At 42.6% G+C, this 15,321-nt stretch overlaps 1 protein-coding gene across 1 annotated transcript in view; it reads right to left on the bottom strand.

Moving 5' to 3' along the window:
* Positions 1-6,528: 6,528 nt before the first annotated feature.
* LOC119978236 (dynein assembly factor 5, axonemal-like) overlaps positions 6,529-15,321 on the bottom strand; it is a 131,040-nt gene continuing 122,247 nt past the window's right edge. Inside the window, exon 13 of the mRNA XM_038819696.1 lies at positions 6,529-7,468. Within this exon, the coding sequence (XP_038675624.1) occupies positions 7,329-7,468 (140 nt within the window). The 3' untranslated portion in view covers positions 6,529-7,328. The remainder of the gene's footprint in view (positions 7,469-15,321) is intronic.

The following is a 15,321-nucleotide window of genomic DNA, read 5'->3' on the forward strand; positions in this document are numbered from 1 at the left end:
GTTTTTGTTACCAAAGTGGATAACCTCTCATTTCTCCAAATTATACTGCATTTGCCATTCATTTGCCCACTCACTCAACTTGTCTAAATCACATTGAAGGATTTCTGCATCCTTCTCACAGCTCACCCTCCCACCCAACTTGGTGTCATCTGCAAATTTGGAGATATTACATCCTGTTCCTTCATCTAAATCATACCACCGATCCCGCGGTACTCCAGTAGTCACTGCCTGCTAATTTGAAAAAGGCCCGTTAATTCCTACTCTGTTTCCTGTCTGCCAACCAGTTTTCTATCCATCTCAATACACTACCCCTCGTCCCATGCGTTTTAATTTTACACACTAATCTCTTATGCAGGACTTTGTCAAAAGCCTTCTGAAAGTCCAAATATACCACATCCGCTGGCTCCCCCTCGTCAATTCTACTAGTTACATCCTCAAAGAATTTTAGTAGATTTGTCAACCATGATTTTTCCTTCAAAAATGCATGCTGACTCTGTAAATCCTGCCATTATTTTCTAAGTGCTTGGCTATAAATCTTTGATAATAGATACTAGAATTTTCCCCACTACCGACATCAGGCTGACTGGTCTATAATTCTGTTTTCTCCAAACCTCCCTTTTTAAATAGTGGGAGTTACATTAGCTACCCTCCAATCTGCAGGAATTGTTCAAAAGTCTATAGAATCCTGGAAGATGACCACCGAAGCATCCAGTATTTCCAGAGCCACCTCCTTAAGTACTCAGATTATCAGACCCTGGGAATTTATCAGCCTTCAATCCCATCAATTTCCCCAACACCATTTCTCGACTAATATTTATTTCCTTCACTTCTTCCCTCTCACTAAACCAAAATTTCTGGTATCTAATTTGTGTCATTTGTGATGGCAGAACTAAAGTATGTATCTAGTTGCTCAGCCATTTCTTTGTCCCTATCACACATTCCTGTTTCTGACAGTAAGGGATGTACATTTGTTCTCACCAATTTTTTTCTCTTCACGTACCTTTAGAAACTTTTACAGTTAGTTTTTATGTTCCCTACAAGTTTACTCTCGTATTCTATTTTCCCATTCTTAAATCAATTCCTTGGTCCTTACTGCATATTGTTAATTAAGCTGAGGGGGATCCATGATTATTAATCTATTTGAAAAGGGGTCTTCAACCCAAAATATTTGCGAATGACTGATCTAGAAATGAGATCAGGAAATAGTTAAGGAACCAGTTAAATAGACAAATTCCCAAATGTTTCTATCCGGTTCAAATGTCTACAGGAAATACCTGAAGAAGGAGCCGTGCTCCGAAAGCTCGTGTTTGAAACAAACCTGTTGGACTTTAACCTGGTGTTGTAAGACTTCTTACTGTACAGGAAATAAGATTTGCGTTGAGATAATGTTGTTGACATGCAGAACTGCTGCGTCAATGAACTATTATTGAAGTGTATGAGTCACAGTTGTAGTGTAGGAACTGGGGCAGCCAATTTGCACAACAGGCTCTGACAAAACATTGTGATGATGACTGGGCATCTTGTTTTTGCTGGTGTTGGTTGGGGGCACTGAGGAGAATTGCCTTGCTTTTCTTCAAAAGGGTGGCACGGTGGCTAGAACTGCTGCCTCAGAGCACCAGGGACCCGGGTTCGATTCTGACTCTGGGTGATTGCCAGCGTGGAATTTGCACATTCTCCCAGTGTCTATGTGAGTTTCTTCCGGGTGCTCTAGTTTCCTCCAGCAGTCCAAAGATGTGCAGGTTAGTGGATTGGCTATGCTAATTTACCCCTTAGTGTCCTGACGGTTAGGTGGTGTTACTGGAATTGAGAGGCATAGGGGGAGAGGGGGGAGGGCTCTTTCGAGGGTTGGCGCACTCAATGGGTCAAATGGCCTCCTTCTGTACTGGATTCTATGAAAGTTGTTCACTAAATATTGTAATGGAATCCTTCACATCCATCCAAGAGGGTATTCCGGGTCTTGACTTAAGTTTCCACCCAAAAGACAGCACCTCTGACAATGCAGCACTCCTTCTGTACTGCAGAGTGCCAGCTGTATTTTATGCTCAAGTCGCTAGAGTGGGCTTGAACCCAGGAACCTCTGACCCTTATGAGCCACAGCTGACCCCAAAGAGAAAGGAAGAATCTAGATGAAAATTCCGGAGTGATGCAGAGCACTTACATGGGTCCAGGTTCTTGTGATAATGCAACGAGATGCAGTCATGCAGAATCCAGGGATAAGCACGTACAAACACAAGCCACATTTCTAGAGGTATATTCATCTAAGAAATTACAACTTTCTCTCGAGTATCAGTTGTGGCTCAGTCAGGTCTCACACTTACCTCTGGGTCACAAGGTCACTCCAGACCCTGAGCACCAAAATCCCAGTTGATGCTCCCGATGCAGTACTGACGGAGTGCTGCGCTGTTGGAGATGCTGTCTTTTGGATGAGTCATAAATCCAAGGCCCCTTCTGCCTGCATGGGTGGATGTAAAAGATCCCCAGGCTCTATTTCGAAGAGGGGCTGCCCAATACTCAACCCTCATTCACAGCACATAGAACAGATTAGCTGGCCATTATCACATTGCTGACGGCGGGAGCTTGCTGTGCGTAGATTGGGTGCCATGTTTCCCATATTACAACAGTGGCTACACTACAGAAAGTGTTTGCCTGGTTATAAATCACTTTGCAATGTTCAGTGGTTGTGAAAAGCGCAACACGTAGATTGAAAATTAAGGTAGTTCCACTTTTTTTGATTTTTAATTAAAACTCGCATAATAAACTTAATAAAAAGAAAACGGCAGTGAAGAAACAAAAAAGAAAATAGGGCTATCTTACTTTCAATCTATGTTGGTTGAGTAGCAGGGGTGGAGAATGAGGTTAAAGTGAAAGGGACCCATGTACCACATCAGATATGAACTTGCCTTTTGCAGAGCTAATGTCAACTCTCTAGTGACACCAAGTGATACACAACAATATTACAAGTGAATGATTAGTGAATAGGAGTAAACAACATTCTTGAGCCTTTAATGTAGCCAGGTCTCAACATACACGAGAAAGTTTAACAAACCTTGAACAGAAAATCAAAGGAGATGTTGGACAAAGGGCCGTAACAAATGTACAATAAATACTGGGCTTCCAGTGACACTAAAATCCCATTAATTAAACAAGTCATGTTTTTTAAGCAAGGTCTTAAAACAGTCAGTGCAGGATGGTGGCTGGTCGGGGGAATAGTCCACAGTACGTGGTGGCGCATCCAGGGCTGGAGGATACAACAGAAAATAGGGAGGAGCATGGTGCAATATTAAATTTGAGGCATTGAGGCACTGTGCATGGCCAGGGTACCAGCAAAAGGTTTGGATGAGCTGGAATTTGCAGTAGGTGGAGGATGGGAGGTCAGCGGAGAGACTGAAATAATGAAATACAGAGGTGACAATAGGCATATGGGTTTCAGCAGCAGCAAGAAATCGTGGCAGAGTTGTAAGTTTGCAGACGACACAAAGGTTGGTGTAATTGCGGATAGCGATGAGGACTGTCAGAGGATACAGCAGGATTTAGATCATTTGGAGACATGGACGGAGAGATGGCAGATGGAGTTTAATCCGGACAAAGTGAGGTAATGCATTTTGGAAGGTCTAATGCAGGCAGAGAATATACAATGAATGGTAGAACCCTAAAGAGTATTGACAGTCAGAGAGATCTAGGTGTACAGGTCCACAGGTCACTGAAAGGTGCAACACAGACGGAGAAGGTAGTCAAGAAGGCATACGGCATGCTTGCTTTCATTGGCCGGGGCATTGAGTATAAGAATTGGCAAGTCATGTTGCAGCTGTATAGAAACTTAGTTCGGCCACACTTGGGAGTATAGTGTTCAATTCTGGTCGCCACACTACCAGGAGGATGTGGCGGCTTTAGAGAGGATGCAGAAAAGATTTACCAGGATGTTGCTTGGTATGGAGCGCATTAGCTATGAGGAGCAGTTGAATATTTTGTTCTCACTGGAATGACGGAGGTTGAGGGGCGATCTGACAGAGGTCTACAAAATTATGAGGGGCATAGACAGAGTGGATAATCAGAGGCTTTTCCCCAGGGTAGAGGGGTCAATTACTAGGAGGCATAGGTTTAAGGTGCGAGGGGCAAGGTTTAGAGGAGATGTACGAGGCAAGTTTTTTTTTACACAGAGGATAGTGGATGCCTGAAACTCTCTCCCAGAGGAGGTGGTGGAAGCAGGGACGATAGTGACATTTAAGGGGCATCTTGACAAATACATGAATAGGATGGGAATAGAGGGATACGGACCCAGGAAGTTTAGACGGGCAGCATGGTCGCCACAGGCTTGGAGGGCCGAAGGGCCTGTTCCTGTGCTGTACTTTTCTTTGTTCTTTGTTTTATAGTTGGGTGATATTATGAGTTGCATTGAAATGATTGCAAAATGCTTCTTTTTCTTTTGAATCAGTTCCCAATTCTGATTTCAGATTTTCACAGCAGATTATTTTCACCGTTTCTCAATGCATCACAAAAGTAACTCAATAATCTGTTATCAATTGTTATCAACAATCATTGGCCTGTGCAAAACAATTGGCTCTAAAAACACTTGCAAGATAATATGCAGGTCAGAAGAAGAAATGACTATTTAGCCCATTTACTGAACAGAATCATCATCCACTATGTTGATGGAGCAAAGAGTGGGGTAATCTTGGCATTCAACTCCATTCGAGGCATTCTGTTGGCCTCGCTGCAAGTATTGAAGATGTTTCTGGAGATCCAAACCAAGGTAACAGAACTGAGCACAATACTGAGCTTGTGCAGAGACTGGGGATAATGCCCGAGCTGTTACCTTGCACGTACTGCCTAATCAGTCAGAGAAAAATCACTGAAACGCTGTCCCTTTGATATTACAGTGAACAATAACACAAGTCACATCATCTGCATTGATACTGGGAAGATAGTTTGGCCAATGGTTTGGATTCTTCCCAACATTGTGAAGCTTCACCACATGGGATCTTCAGTTGTGGTTGGACCAGTCACATCCCAATGTTCTTTTGCTTGTCTGACACGACTAGCTGAGGGAAGATCAAGGCCTGTTACCTGACTGAGCCCTGGCTGAGTTGAGGACATTGGAGGCGCTGTATTTTCCATTCTGAGCTGGAACCATCTGCCGAATTTGACGGAAAGAAATCACGAGCGAAGGAGGGAGGCACCAAAACCACTGGAGATCACCGACAGCCTGCCCATCTTCAAGCCAAAGTTTGTGAGCAGGACCGTAACACCGGGGTTAGGGAAAATGAAGAAAGCTCTTCATGTATTGATTGAAGTATTATTTACACTCAACGTACTTTCGTACAACAATGGATGCAAAAAGCAGATTGGGTATCACTGGATCACAAGAGCGGCTGACACAAATGGTGGGACAGGAGAGAAAGAAAAAAAAAATACAGTGGATGGATGTACTTTTATTCAGGGTAGTTGAAAGGAAGACCCTTGGGTTGCAGCCTGAATTTTTCAAGGATGGAGCATTCTTTAGATTTTCTCAAATGCATGCACCCCATCTTGGATTTGTGTGGGATATGCCAGATGAACCGAGAGATTTTATTATTTACCTCCCAAATTCCCTTATTTATTTTCCTTTATTAATCCACCCGGTTAGCAGGTGCACACAACTGAAACAATCCTTTCCCTCACCAACCTTAGCCTCATTGCCAAGACTTTCTCCCAGAGGAAATCCAAATATAAAAGACATTCAAGGATTCACCTGAAAGTCAGCAATTGGAAGCTCCAATCTTGCGCTGCAATATTTGTACTGGGGGATAATAATACCTTCAGTGCCATCCTTTACTTTGCACACTTCAGTCCCAGCCCCAAAAGACTTTCCCAATCTCTTGCTCATTCAACAATGCAAAATGTATTGTTTAAAATGCCGACAGCAAGTATAATTTTATTTTTTTATTGTAAAGATACTCAAAACACTCAACTCTTTGTTGAAATCTCCAATGAAAGTTTTTTAAAAATATATTCTGAAGATGTTGAAAGGCCTGTTATTTTAAATTATAAAATTTGATGTCAATATAGAACAGTACAGCACAGAACAGGCCCTTCGGCCCTCGATGTTGTGCCGAGCAATGATCACCCTACTCAAACCCATGTATCCACCCTATACCCGTAACCCAACAACTCCCCCCCTTAACCTTACTATTAGGACACTACGGGCAATTTAGCATGGCCAATCCACCTAACCCGCACATCTTTGGACTGTGGGAGGAAACCGGAGCACCCAGAGGAAACCCACGCACACACGGGGAGGACGTGCAGACTCCACACAGACAGTGACCCAGCCGGGAATCGAACCTGGGATCCTGGAGCTGTGAAGCATTTATGCTAACCACCATGCTACCGTGCTGCCCAAAGATGTAAACTTGACATAATATTGACACTGCAAACTGTTACAATACAGTAGCAAAGGCAAGCGTATTCAATTACTCACCAGAAACAAATGTACTAGCAAAAAGAAGAAAAATAATTCTTTCAAGAACAAATACTGTATTTGGTGACTAATTTTCATGGAGGAATAAAATTTAATTTAGTAGCAAAAACGCAAATAAAAATATGATTCTGGAAATGTAGACACTAAAATAATAGAACAGCAGTGAAACAACTTCTAATAAATGTTACTCGAAACAAAAATATAAAAGAAAAATTAATATACTAACTCCCCATTTAATCACCCCTGTCCACCCAGCAATAAGGCACCAGGTTTAGTCATAGGGAAATTAAATAGAAATTGCTGGGCATCGGAAATGAAATATGAAAGTACTGGATGTACACAGCAGTCCAATTAACATCTTCAAGCGCAAGAGTGCATTAGAACACGCGTTATTTTGCTTCACATGTCAACCATCTTGCTGTGTATTTCCAGCATTTTCAACCACTGCGATATTCTGAGCTCCAATGTCAATTCAGGAACAGTAAGAGCAGTATCTTCCTGTGCTTCACACATGCTCTTTTAAAGATCTCCACTCATACAATGGAACAGCACAGTTTGAAAAAAAACTTATTGCTTAGAGATTAGGGTAGCATTTCAACAAGCCATCAGCGATTTGATACAAGATGGCCTGCACGAGACCTGCGACTTCCTTCCTTGACAGGCTGAGAATTTAAACAAGCTGAAGATTTATGAACCAATGTTTCTCAGCTAATTTTACCATCAATGCCAATCTATCATTTATCGGTACTTTGTTCAAGTGTAATTTTTGCCCCTTTCACCCATTGTCTATAAATACCATGCGCATATTCTTCTACTGTGATTCTACACAGCATCTGTATCCTATCTCCAAGTGAGGTGTCAGGCTCCAGACTTAGCTGGCGTCTCCGTTGAGTGCCTGAATATGTTGCAGCAGCTGTTCACAGTAATATGGGCTGCGATGTTTGTGTTTCACGGCCTCGATCTCTTGTGTCAGCAGTGATGGAGAAAGAAAACTTCCTACTTTTAGAACATCTGTTGAGAGGAAACAGGGGGAAAATCAATCCTTTCGCATTTTTGACACAAAAATATATACCTGAACACTTTCTCAAACTCTATTCAATAAGTCACAAGAAGGAAAAGAATTAGGAGCAGTAGGCCATTCAGCTCCTCGAGCTTGTTCCACTATTCAATAAGATCATGGTTGATGTGGTTGTGGCCTGAATTCCACTTTTCTGTCCATCCTCCTTCACTCCCTTGTCGATCAAAAAACTATCGAATTCAGCCTTGAATATATTCAGTTACCCAGCTCCCACTGCTCTTTGGGGTAAGGAATTCCATAGATTAATGATGCTCTGAGAGAAACAGCCTCTTGAAAGAAAGACTTGCATTTATATCCCACTTTGAACAAGCTCAGGAGTTGCCAATGTTCTTTACAGCACATGAAGGACTTTCAAAGTGTAGTTCCTTCTGTTTTGAACAGTGGACTTAGGAACACGAAAAGGCCATTCAGCTCTTCGAGCTCGCTCCGTCATTCAGTAAGAATGGCTAATTGGGTTGCGGTCTCATCTCAAATTTGTCGTCTGCCCCCCCATAACCCCCATTTTCTTGTCTCGTAACAATCTGTCCAACATTGCCTTGAATAAATTCAATGATCTGCCTCCACTGCTCCCTGGGAACGAATTCTAAATACTGACGAGAAAAAGATTTCTCCTCATCTGTCTTAAACGGTAGACATCTTATTCTTAAACTGTGTCCCATGGTTCCAGTCTCTCCCACAAGTGGAAACACCCTCTGGTATCTATCAGATCCCCTCAGGATCTTGTGTTTCAATAAGATAGCCTCCCATTCCACTGAATTCCAATAAGGGCCAACCTGCTCCCAGAAACAGCAACGTTTTAACAATCAGATAGCCCATTTTAGTCATTTTGATTTGAGGGGTAAATATTGGTCCAAACACCAGAGAAAAGTGCTCTGTTCTTCTTCAGAATAGTTCTGTGGGATCTTTTAAGCCCACTGTTGCTTGTTTAATGGGGTGCCTCGTTTTTCCATCATTTCAGTTGATCTAACTGAAAGCATTTTGAGAGAACCATTCTTCAGCTATGACTGTGGTTAAGATGCACACTTTAACCAAGTCAAACCAATATTGACTAGTTGGGCATCACGGCAACACAGTGGTTAGCACTGTTGCTTCACAGCGCCAGGGTCCCGGGTTCGATTGCCACTTGAGTCACTGTCTGTGCAGAGTCTGCACATTCTCCCCGTGTCTGCGTGGGTTGCCTCCGGGTACTCCGGTTTCCTCCCAAAAGTCCCAAAAGACGTGCTGTTAGGTGAATTGGACATGCTAAATCTCGCTCAGTGTACCCGAACAGGCGCTGGAATGTGGCGACTAGAGGATTTTCACAGCAACTTCATTGCAGTGTTAGAACATAGAACACACAGTGTAGAAGGAGGCCATTCGATCTATCGAGTCTGCACCGACCCACTTAAGCCCTCACTTCCACCATATCCCCGTAACCCAATAACCCCTCCTAACCTTTTTGGACACTAAGGGCAATTTAATATGGCCAATCTACCTAACCTGCACGTCTTTGGATTGTGGGAGGAAACCGGAGCACCCGGAGGAAACCCGCGACACGGGGAGAACATGCAGACTCCGCATAGACAGTGACCCAGCGGGGAATCGAACATGGGACCCTGGCGCTGTGAAGCCACAGTGTTAGCCACTTGTGCTACTGTGCTACCTGTTAGGTAAGCCTACTTGTGACAATAATGAAGATTATTATTATTATTGGTAAATGCTAATGAGAACCAGTTCCATTTTACATGGGACACATTTTAGCTTCTATAGAACCAGTTTAAACCTATTTAATACAATTAATTACAAGCCACTCTGTTTCAAATCAAAGAGCCAAACAATCCCCCTTAATTGTGAATTACTGAAGTTGTGTGGAACTAGCATTTGGATTAACACCAGTGGCTAATGAAGTCCTATTTCTACAGGGATGGTGTTGCAATTCATTTTTAAACCACCTGGTTTCTGTAGTGAAACAGTAATCAATTGCATTAAAAATCTGCAGCAGAAAAAAACAAGACAGAAACATGTGTCAGCTTTTCACACAGGCATTTATGCTGAGGGAAGAGGCCAGGTAGAAAAAAAACAGGTGAAGTTCATGACACAGGTAAACAGCTTGGTGCCATACAATACCGGCACATCAGTAACTCAACAACAATTAGGGATGGACAAGAAAGCTGGTCTTGCCAGTGACACTCACACGCCATTAAATCATTTTTGAAACTTTTTTTTGTGAACAGTCAATTTCTAACTGTGCTGGTATAACAAAGCTTTCCACTAGATGGCACTAGAGGTACTTTCAAGGTTTCGGACACATGTTGAAAATTCGCAGCATGGCAAAACAGAATTCTCCGGGTCACTTCTGCAACTTATTTTAAACAGACATAAAAAAGGAAAACTCAGTCTCAGTACACTTAATCTATGACAGCCTCACGACCTGCCTTTAACCAGAGTTTTATTATTGTTCAAGTATTGCTTTACTGCCCAGCTTTCTGTCAAACATCAGCCTGGAAAATAGAAGAACCCAGTCTGAGCCACCACTTGCTCAATTGAAGTTGAGTGATTTCCTTTATAATTTGATTATTTAGAGTTCATCCGGACAGTTTTTCCGTGTCCCACAATACATCTCTTTCACTCTATGCAACCGACTGTTGGCATGTCGCACAGCAATTATCCACATTATATCTTAATGTATTCATGGGAGGCACAAAATTACTATTCAGAAGTTGATGTCTTCCAACAAAAATGCTCAAAGTTCAAGAAATTCTGACTTGTGCATGATTTCAGCTCAGAGACTAACTAGCACATGGAAACCATTCTTTTTCTGTTCCAGTCAATGAGCTTCGCTATCGATCAATCATTACAGCAGTACGAGTTGGAAGCTCTCAAGAGGTTAACGACTTGCTTCCAGTCTGAGGATGGATGTTGAGAATGGAGGGAGCGGAGGCTGAATCGGAGGCCAATTATTGCACTGCTAATGTTAACATTGACCACTCTTTAAAAAAAAATTAATTATGGAAAACACATATACATCAGTTAAAAGCAGCAGCAAAGAGTATGCTCTCAAAGCACGTTTCTTCAAACTGCAGAGTCCCTCAAAAATAGATCCAAAAATCCATAAATCTTGCTATGTTCGGTCCTTTTCATTCTGGGTCACTTGGCAGTGCTATAGAAGTTTTGACTTGTTCCAAGCAGCTAACCATAATAAAGGCTGGCGTTAGCGTGTATCTGCTTTCATCAGTGTAATATAGGATAACACTTTGACTACAGTGCTCATGAAACACTGACCCAGACGCACTCAAATTCAATGGAAACCTTGCTCGAACATGTCCAGAGTTGTCGGCAGCAAACAGCCAAGAAGAAAGAGCCTATCCATTTGCCTGACAGTACTGCTACTCATTACTGGCAGGAACTCAAAACAAGAGGACTGAGGAGCTGGCAAACATTCAGGGGACGGAAGGAAAAAATAAATCAATGTGTCTTTGGTGGTTTTAAATAAAATTAAAATTGAAATTGTTACTCAAATGTTCTCAAATCTTACTCTACAATGTCAGAGAAGAGTAAATCAAACATAGTTCCAAGGGCAAAGCATTACGTCAAATATTTTGGTCCTAAATGGCAGGCTTATGATGAATAAATGAAGAACAATTCAGATGAACAGATAATGATGTGCTTGTAAGCCAGGTAAGACTTAGCCTTCTTATTGTGCCAGCCGTGGGTAACACAATGCACTGTAGGTATTAAAAGACATGGAAGCATATTTCAGAGCAAGACAAACACACACACAGACACTTGGTAAAGTATATAGTGATGTCAGAGTTCAGACACATGGGGCTGGATTCTCCGTCGGCGGGATTCTCCCCTTTCACCAGCAGTGAATTCACACCCGTGGATTTCCCAACGTCATGGAGGTGCCCACAACGGGAACCCCCCACTGGTCGGAGTATCCTGCTGTCGGAGGGGGCGCACCGCACCAGAAAACGGGTGCGATGGGACGGAGAATCCCGCCCATGGTATATTACGTTGTACTGAATTATGCAAATGCTAAATTAGAAAAAAATAAAGGAAGAGAAAGCCAAGTTGCCAGCAAAAATTGCTGTCAATACTGCCGCTGTTAACCTACACCACTTTGGCCAAGACTGCGGTGTTTTATAGTTTGCTTAAGTGAAACCTGGCAAAGGCAAGTTACAGTTAACCATAGTGTATTAAAGGTATTAAAAAAACCTTCATTCATATATTTTATATTTTTATTGGAACAAGTATTCATGTGGAGACATTTCAGTGAAGTGTAAATATCAATTGTGAAAGCACAGGATTTTCTTAATGAAATGATTCTTCAATGGATTAATCAGCTTTTATTTAAAGTACCAAGACTCAGACAAGTACTGTTTGAAAAACTACAACAGCAAATACCACCAAGCACAATACAGTCATTCGACTTATGCAGTTTATTTATACAAATGCCACATATTTAGTACATTTAGAATTAATGCATTTTTCACAGAGATGTTATTTGCCACCATGTTCCGGTGAATGGCTGTGTACAGCAGGAGGATTGCCACCAGAACTTTAAATACTCGAGCAAAGAGCACAGTGACAGGGGGGCAGAACACAAGTTTCTGGAGGAGTTATTAATGTCCTCCCCATCTCTCCTGAAGCCAACCATAGTTTTGCCGGCTCCCTCATCCAAGTGACTTTTATCATGTACATGTCTAGACACTGAATTCGGCAGACTATTGATTCACGAGAGTCACCAATGCTGAGCATTTTCTAAAAGTTGCTGGAGCAGGAACCATGGTTCAATTCCTCGTCCAGGGATAATGCAACACCCTCTACCGTCAAACTAGTGGAGATAAGCAAACTGCACATGGGCAGGAAAACAAACCTGGTCAGGCCGGTCCCCCGTAACATACGTCAAGGGGGCCAGGCCACTTTCCTAGACACCAGCAAGGAGGTCATGCAGCTTCCCGTGACACAGGTTGAGGGGGTCAGGCAGCTTCCCAGGACACAGGCTGAGGGGTCAGGCCACTTCGCTGGACATGGCTGTCACAGCTAAACATAGCCGCCATAATGTAAGAATATTGGTCCTCTCCCATCCAAGAATGAGGAAATACCTAGGGCTCACTGAGCCTTTTCAAAGGGGAAAACACACATTGGGGTGCAGCTCACACGGTGAACTTTATGGTCAATGATTCAAAGTCCTATCTTTGGTAGAGTGCATTATGGGAGCTTATTTTTGTCCTTTCTGGGCTTTCACCTGCTGGAAGAAAAAAGTTAACCACGATAACACAAAATGTCCTGAAATAAACTCCGCAATAGGGTTTCAACATTGACTGAGAGAAAATCTGAAACCAGACAGAGTCATCTATGTTAAAAGAAACTCTGTTACCAAATACCCACTGAACCTTTATGGCTTAACAAGGGATTAAAGTGCTGTCAAGAGAGCTAAACCCAAGTACTTCCTAGGGGCAGGAAGTCACTCAGTGTGCGATAAAGAAGCAGATAAAATAGGCATGAAATGATGAGGGTGACAGTTCAATTCACGGACACAACAGGTCCCAACATGTCCATTCACAAAAAGGAATAAAAGTAATTTTGTTGCTCGGAGCCAAATCTGGTTCTGTATATTCGCAAATGCAAACCTTTCTTCATTGACATTATCTAAATACTACCACTAGTTCAACATGCAAGCTATGGTGCACCAAACAGTGGTGGTGTTTAAATCAGGTTCTTTAGAACAGTCCAACTTATGGTGCAAACATGTATTATTTGGCAACAGGAGCTAGGTTCCCCAAAACCTTGCTTGTCTTGCAATGTCAATTTGGCTCCAAATATTGCACATTAACTTCAAGAGTTAATTATCAAACACAAATGAACCATATTACGCAATGCTGTTTGGCATCTCTTATTCTGAAATGACATTAGAACGGGCAAACTTAAGAAGGAATAGCGCATCTTACCAACAGGAATTTTATGCTCCATGGTGCCAACATACTACACAGCACATCCATTTATTAATAGGTTCACTTCAGCCCCTTAAACTAATATGTTGCTAATGACACTGACATAAAATGCACAGTAGGTCCTGACAGCAATGTGATGTTTGCCACACCGTATCCCAATCCAAAAGCTTTAGTGGACAAAGAAAAACAAAAGCAAGAGAAATGGATGAACCGTTGCCCTATTTAAAACTCAAGCACGTTGTGCTGTCTTCATTCTAACAGATACATTCTGTATCAGAAATTCTTAACAGACGTCTCTTCGCTTTGTGTTCATCTTTATTACTCCTGCCCTCTCTCGTTATTACCTGCTTCCCTCAACACAGTCACGCTCATTGGTATGCCTCACATAATTTTGTTACGGTGGTACTATGGCTGTACGGAAGGACAAGCAAACAAGTTGAGCAGGGATAGGGAGAGGTTAACAAATCCCCAGTAATGTAGGGTTCAAAATGTCCCTGGCTAAACCAACCAATCTGTTAAGGTGATGGCATGGTAGTAATGTCACTGGACTAGTAATCCAGAACTCCAGCTAATGCTCCATGGCAGCTGGTGGAATTTAAATTCAATGAATAAATCTGGAATTAAAAGCTTGTCTCATGGCAATCATGAAACCATAAAAACCCTTCATGTATGCTAATATTCTTTCGGGAAGGAAATGTGCCATCCTTACCTGGTCTCGCCTACTGCAATGAGGTTGAATGAAAATGAAAATCGCTTATTGTCACGAGTAGGCTTCAATGAAGTTACTGTGAAAAGCCCGTAGTCGCCACATTCCGGCGCCTGTCCGGGGAGGCTGGTACGGGAATCGAACCGTGCTGCTGGCCTGCTTGGTCTGCTTTATAAGCCAGCAATTTAGCCTTGTGAGCTAAACCAGCCCCTGATTATGAGGTTGACTCTTAAGTTGTACCAAAGCGCTACAAAGCTTTCAAAAAGGGTGAAACTCGAAAGACCACCTGACTTCCTGTAAAAGCCAATGCAAAGACCAACCCTGTCGACCCTGCAAAATCCTCCCTACTAACATCTGGGTACTTGCGCCAGAATTGAGAGAAAGGTCTCCCAGACTAGTCAAGCAATAGCCCGACATAGTCACCCCAGACACCAGAATCACCATCCCTGTCCTATCCCACCAACAGGAAAGATCCAACAGAGGTGGTGGAGGGGCATCCAGACAGGAGGAAAATGCCTTGAGAGTCCTCAACAGTGACTCCAGGCACCAGGAAGTCTCATGGCATTAAGTTAAACATCAACAAGGAAACCTCCTGCTAGTTATCACCACCACCCCCACCCCCTTGCTGATTAATTAGTGCTCCTCCATGTTGAACACCAATTTGAGGAAGCATTGAGGGAGGCAAGGGCACAGAATGTACTCTGGTGGGGGAGTTCAAAGTCCATCATCAAGAGTGGCTTGTTAGTATCACTGCTGACCAAGCCCTAAAGGACTTAGCTATTGGAGTGGGTCTTCTAGGGAGATGAGGCAAATAACAGGGAAAAATTTACTTGGCATTGTCCTCACCGACTCACTTGTTGCTGATGTATCTGTCCATGACAGTACTGATTATGAGTGACCAATGCCCACTCATGAAGATCCATCGTGCTAAATGAGATAGATTTCAAACAGATTTAGCAACTCAAAACTGGTCATCATGCAGTGCTGTGGGCTATCAGCAGCGGTAAAACTGTATTTTAACCACAATCTGTAACCTCATGTCCAGTATATCCCCACTGTACCAGTAGCATCAAGTTAGGGGATCAACTCAGGTTCAATGAAGAGTGAGGAGGGCATGCCAGGAGCAACACGAGGCATACCTAAA

This window comes from Scyliorhinus canicula, chromosome 15, assembly GCF_902713615.1.
Source record: "Scyliorhinus canicula chromosome 15, sScyCan1.1, whole genome shotgun sequence".
NCBI classification, from domain to species: domain Eukaryota; kingdom Metazoa; phylum Chordata; class Chondrichthyes; order Carcharhiniformes; family Scyliorhinidae; genus Scyliorhinus; species Scyliorhinus canicula.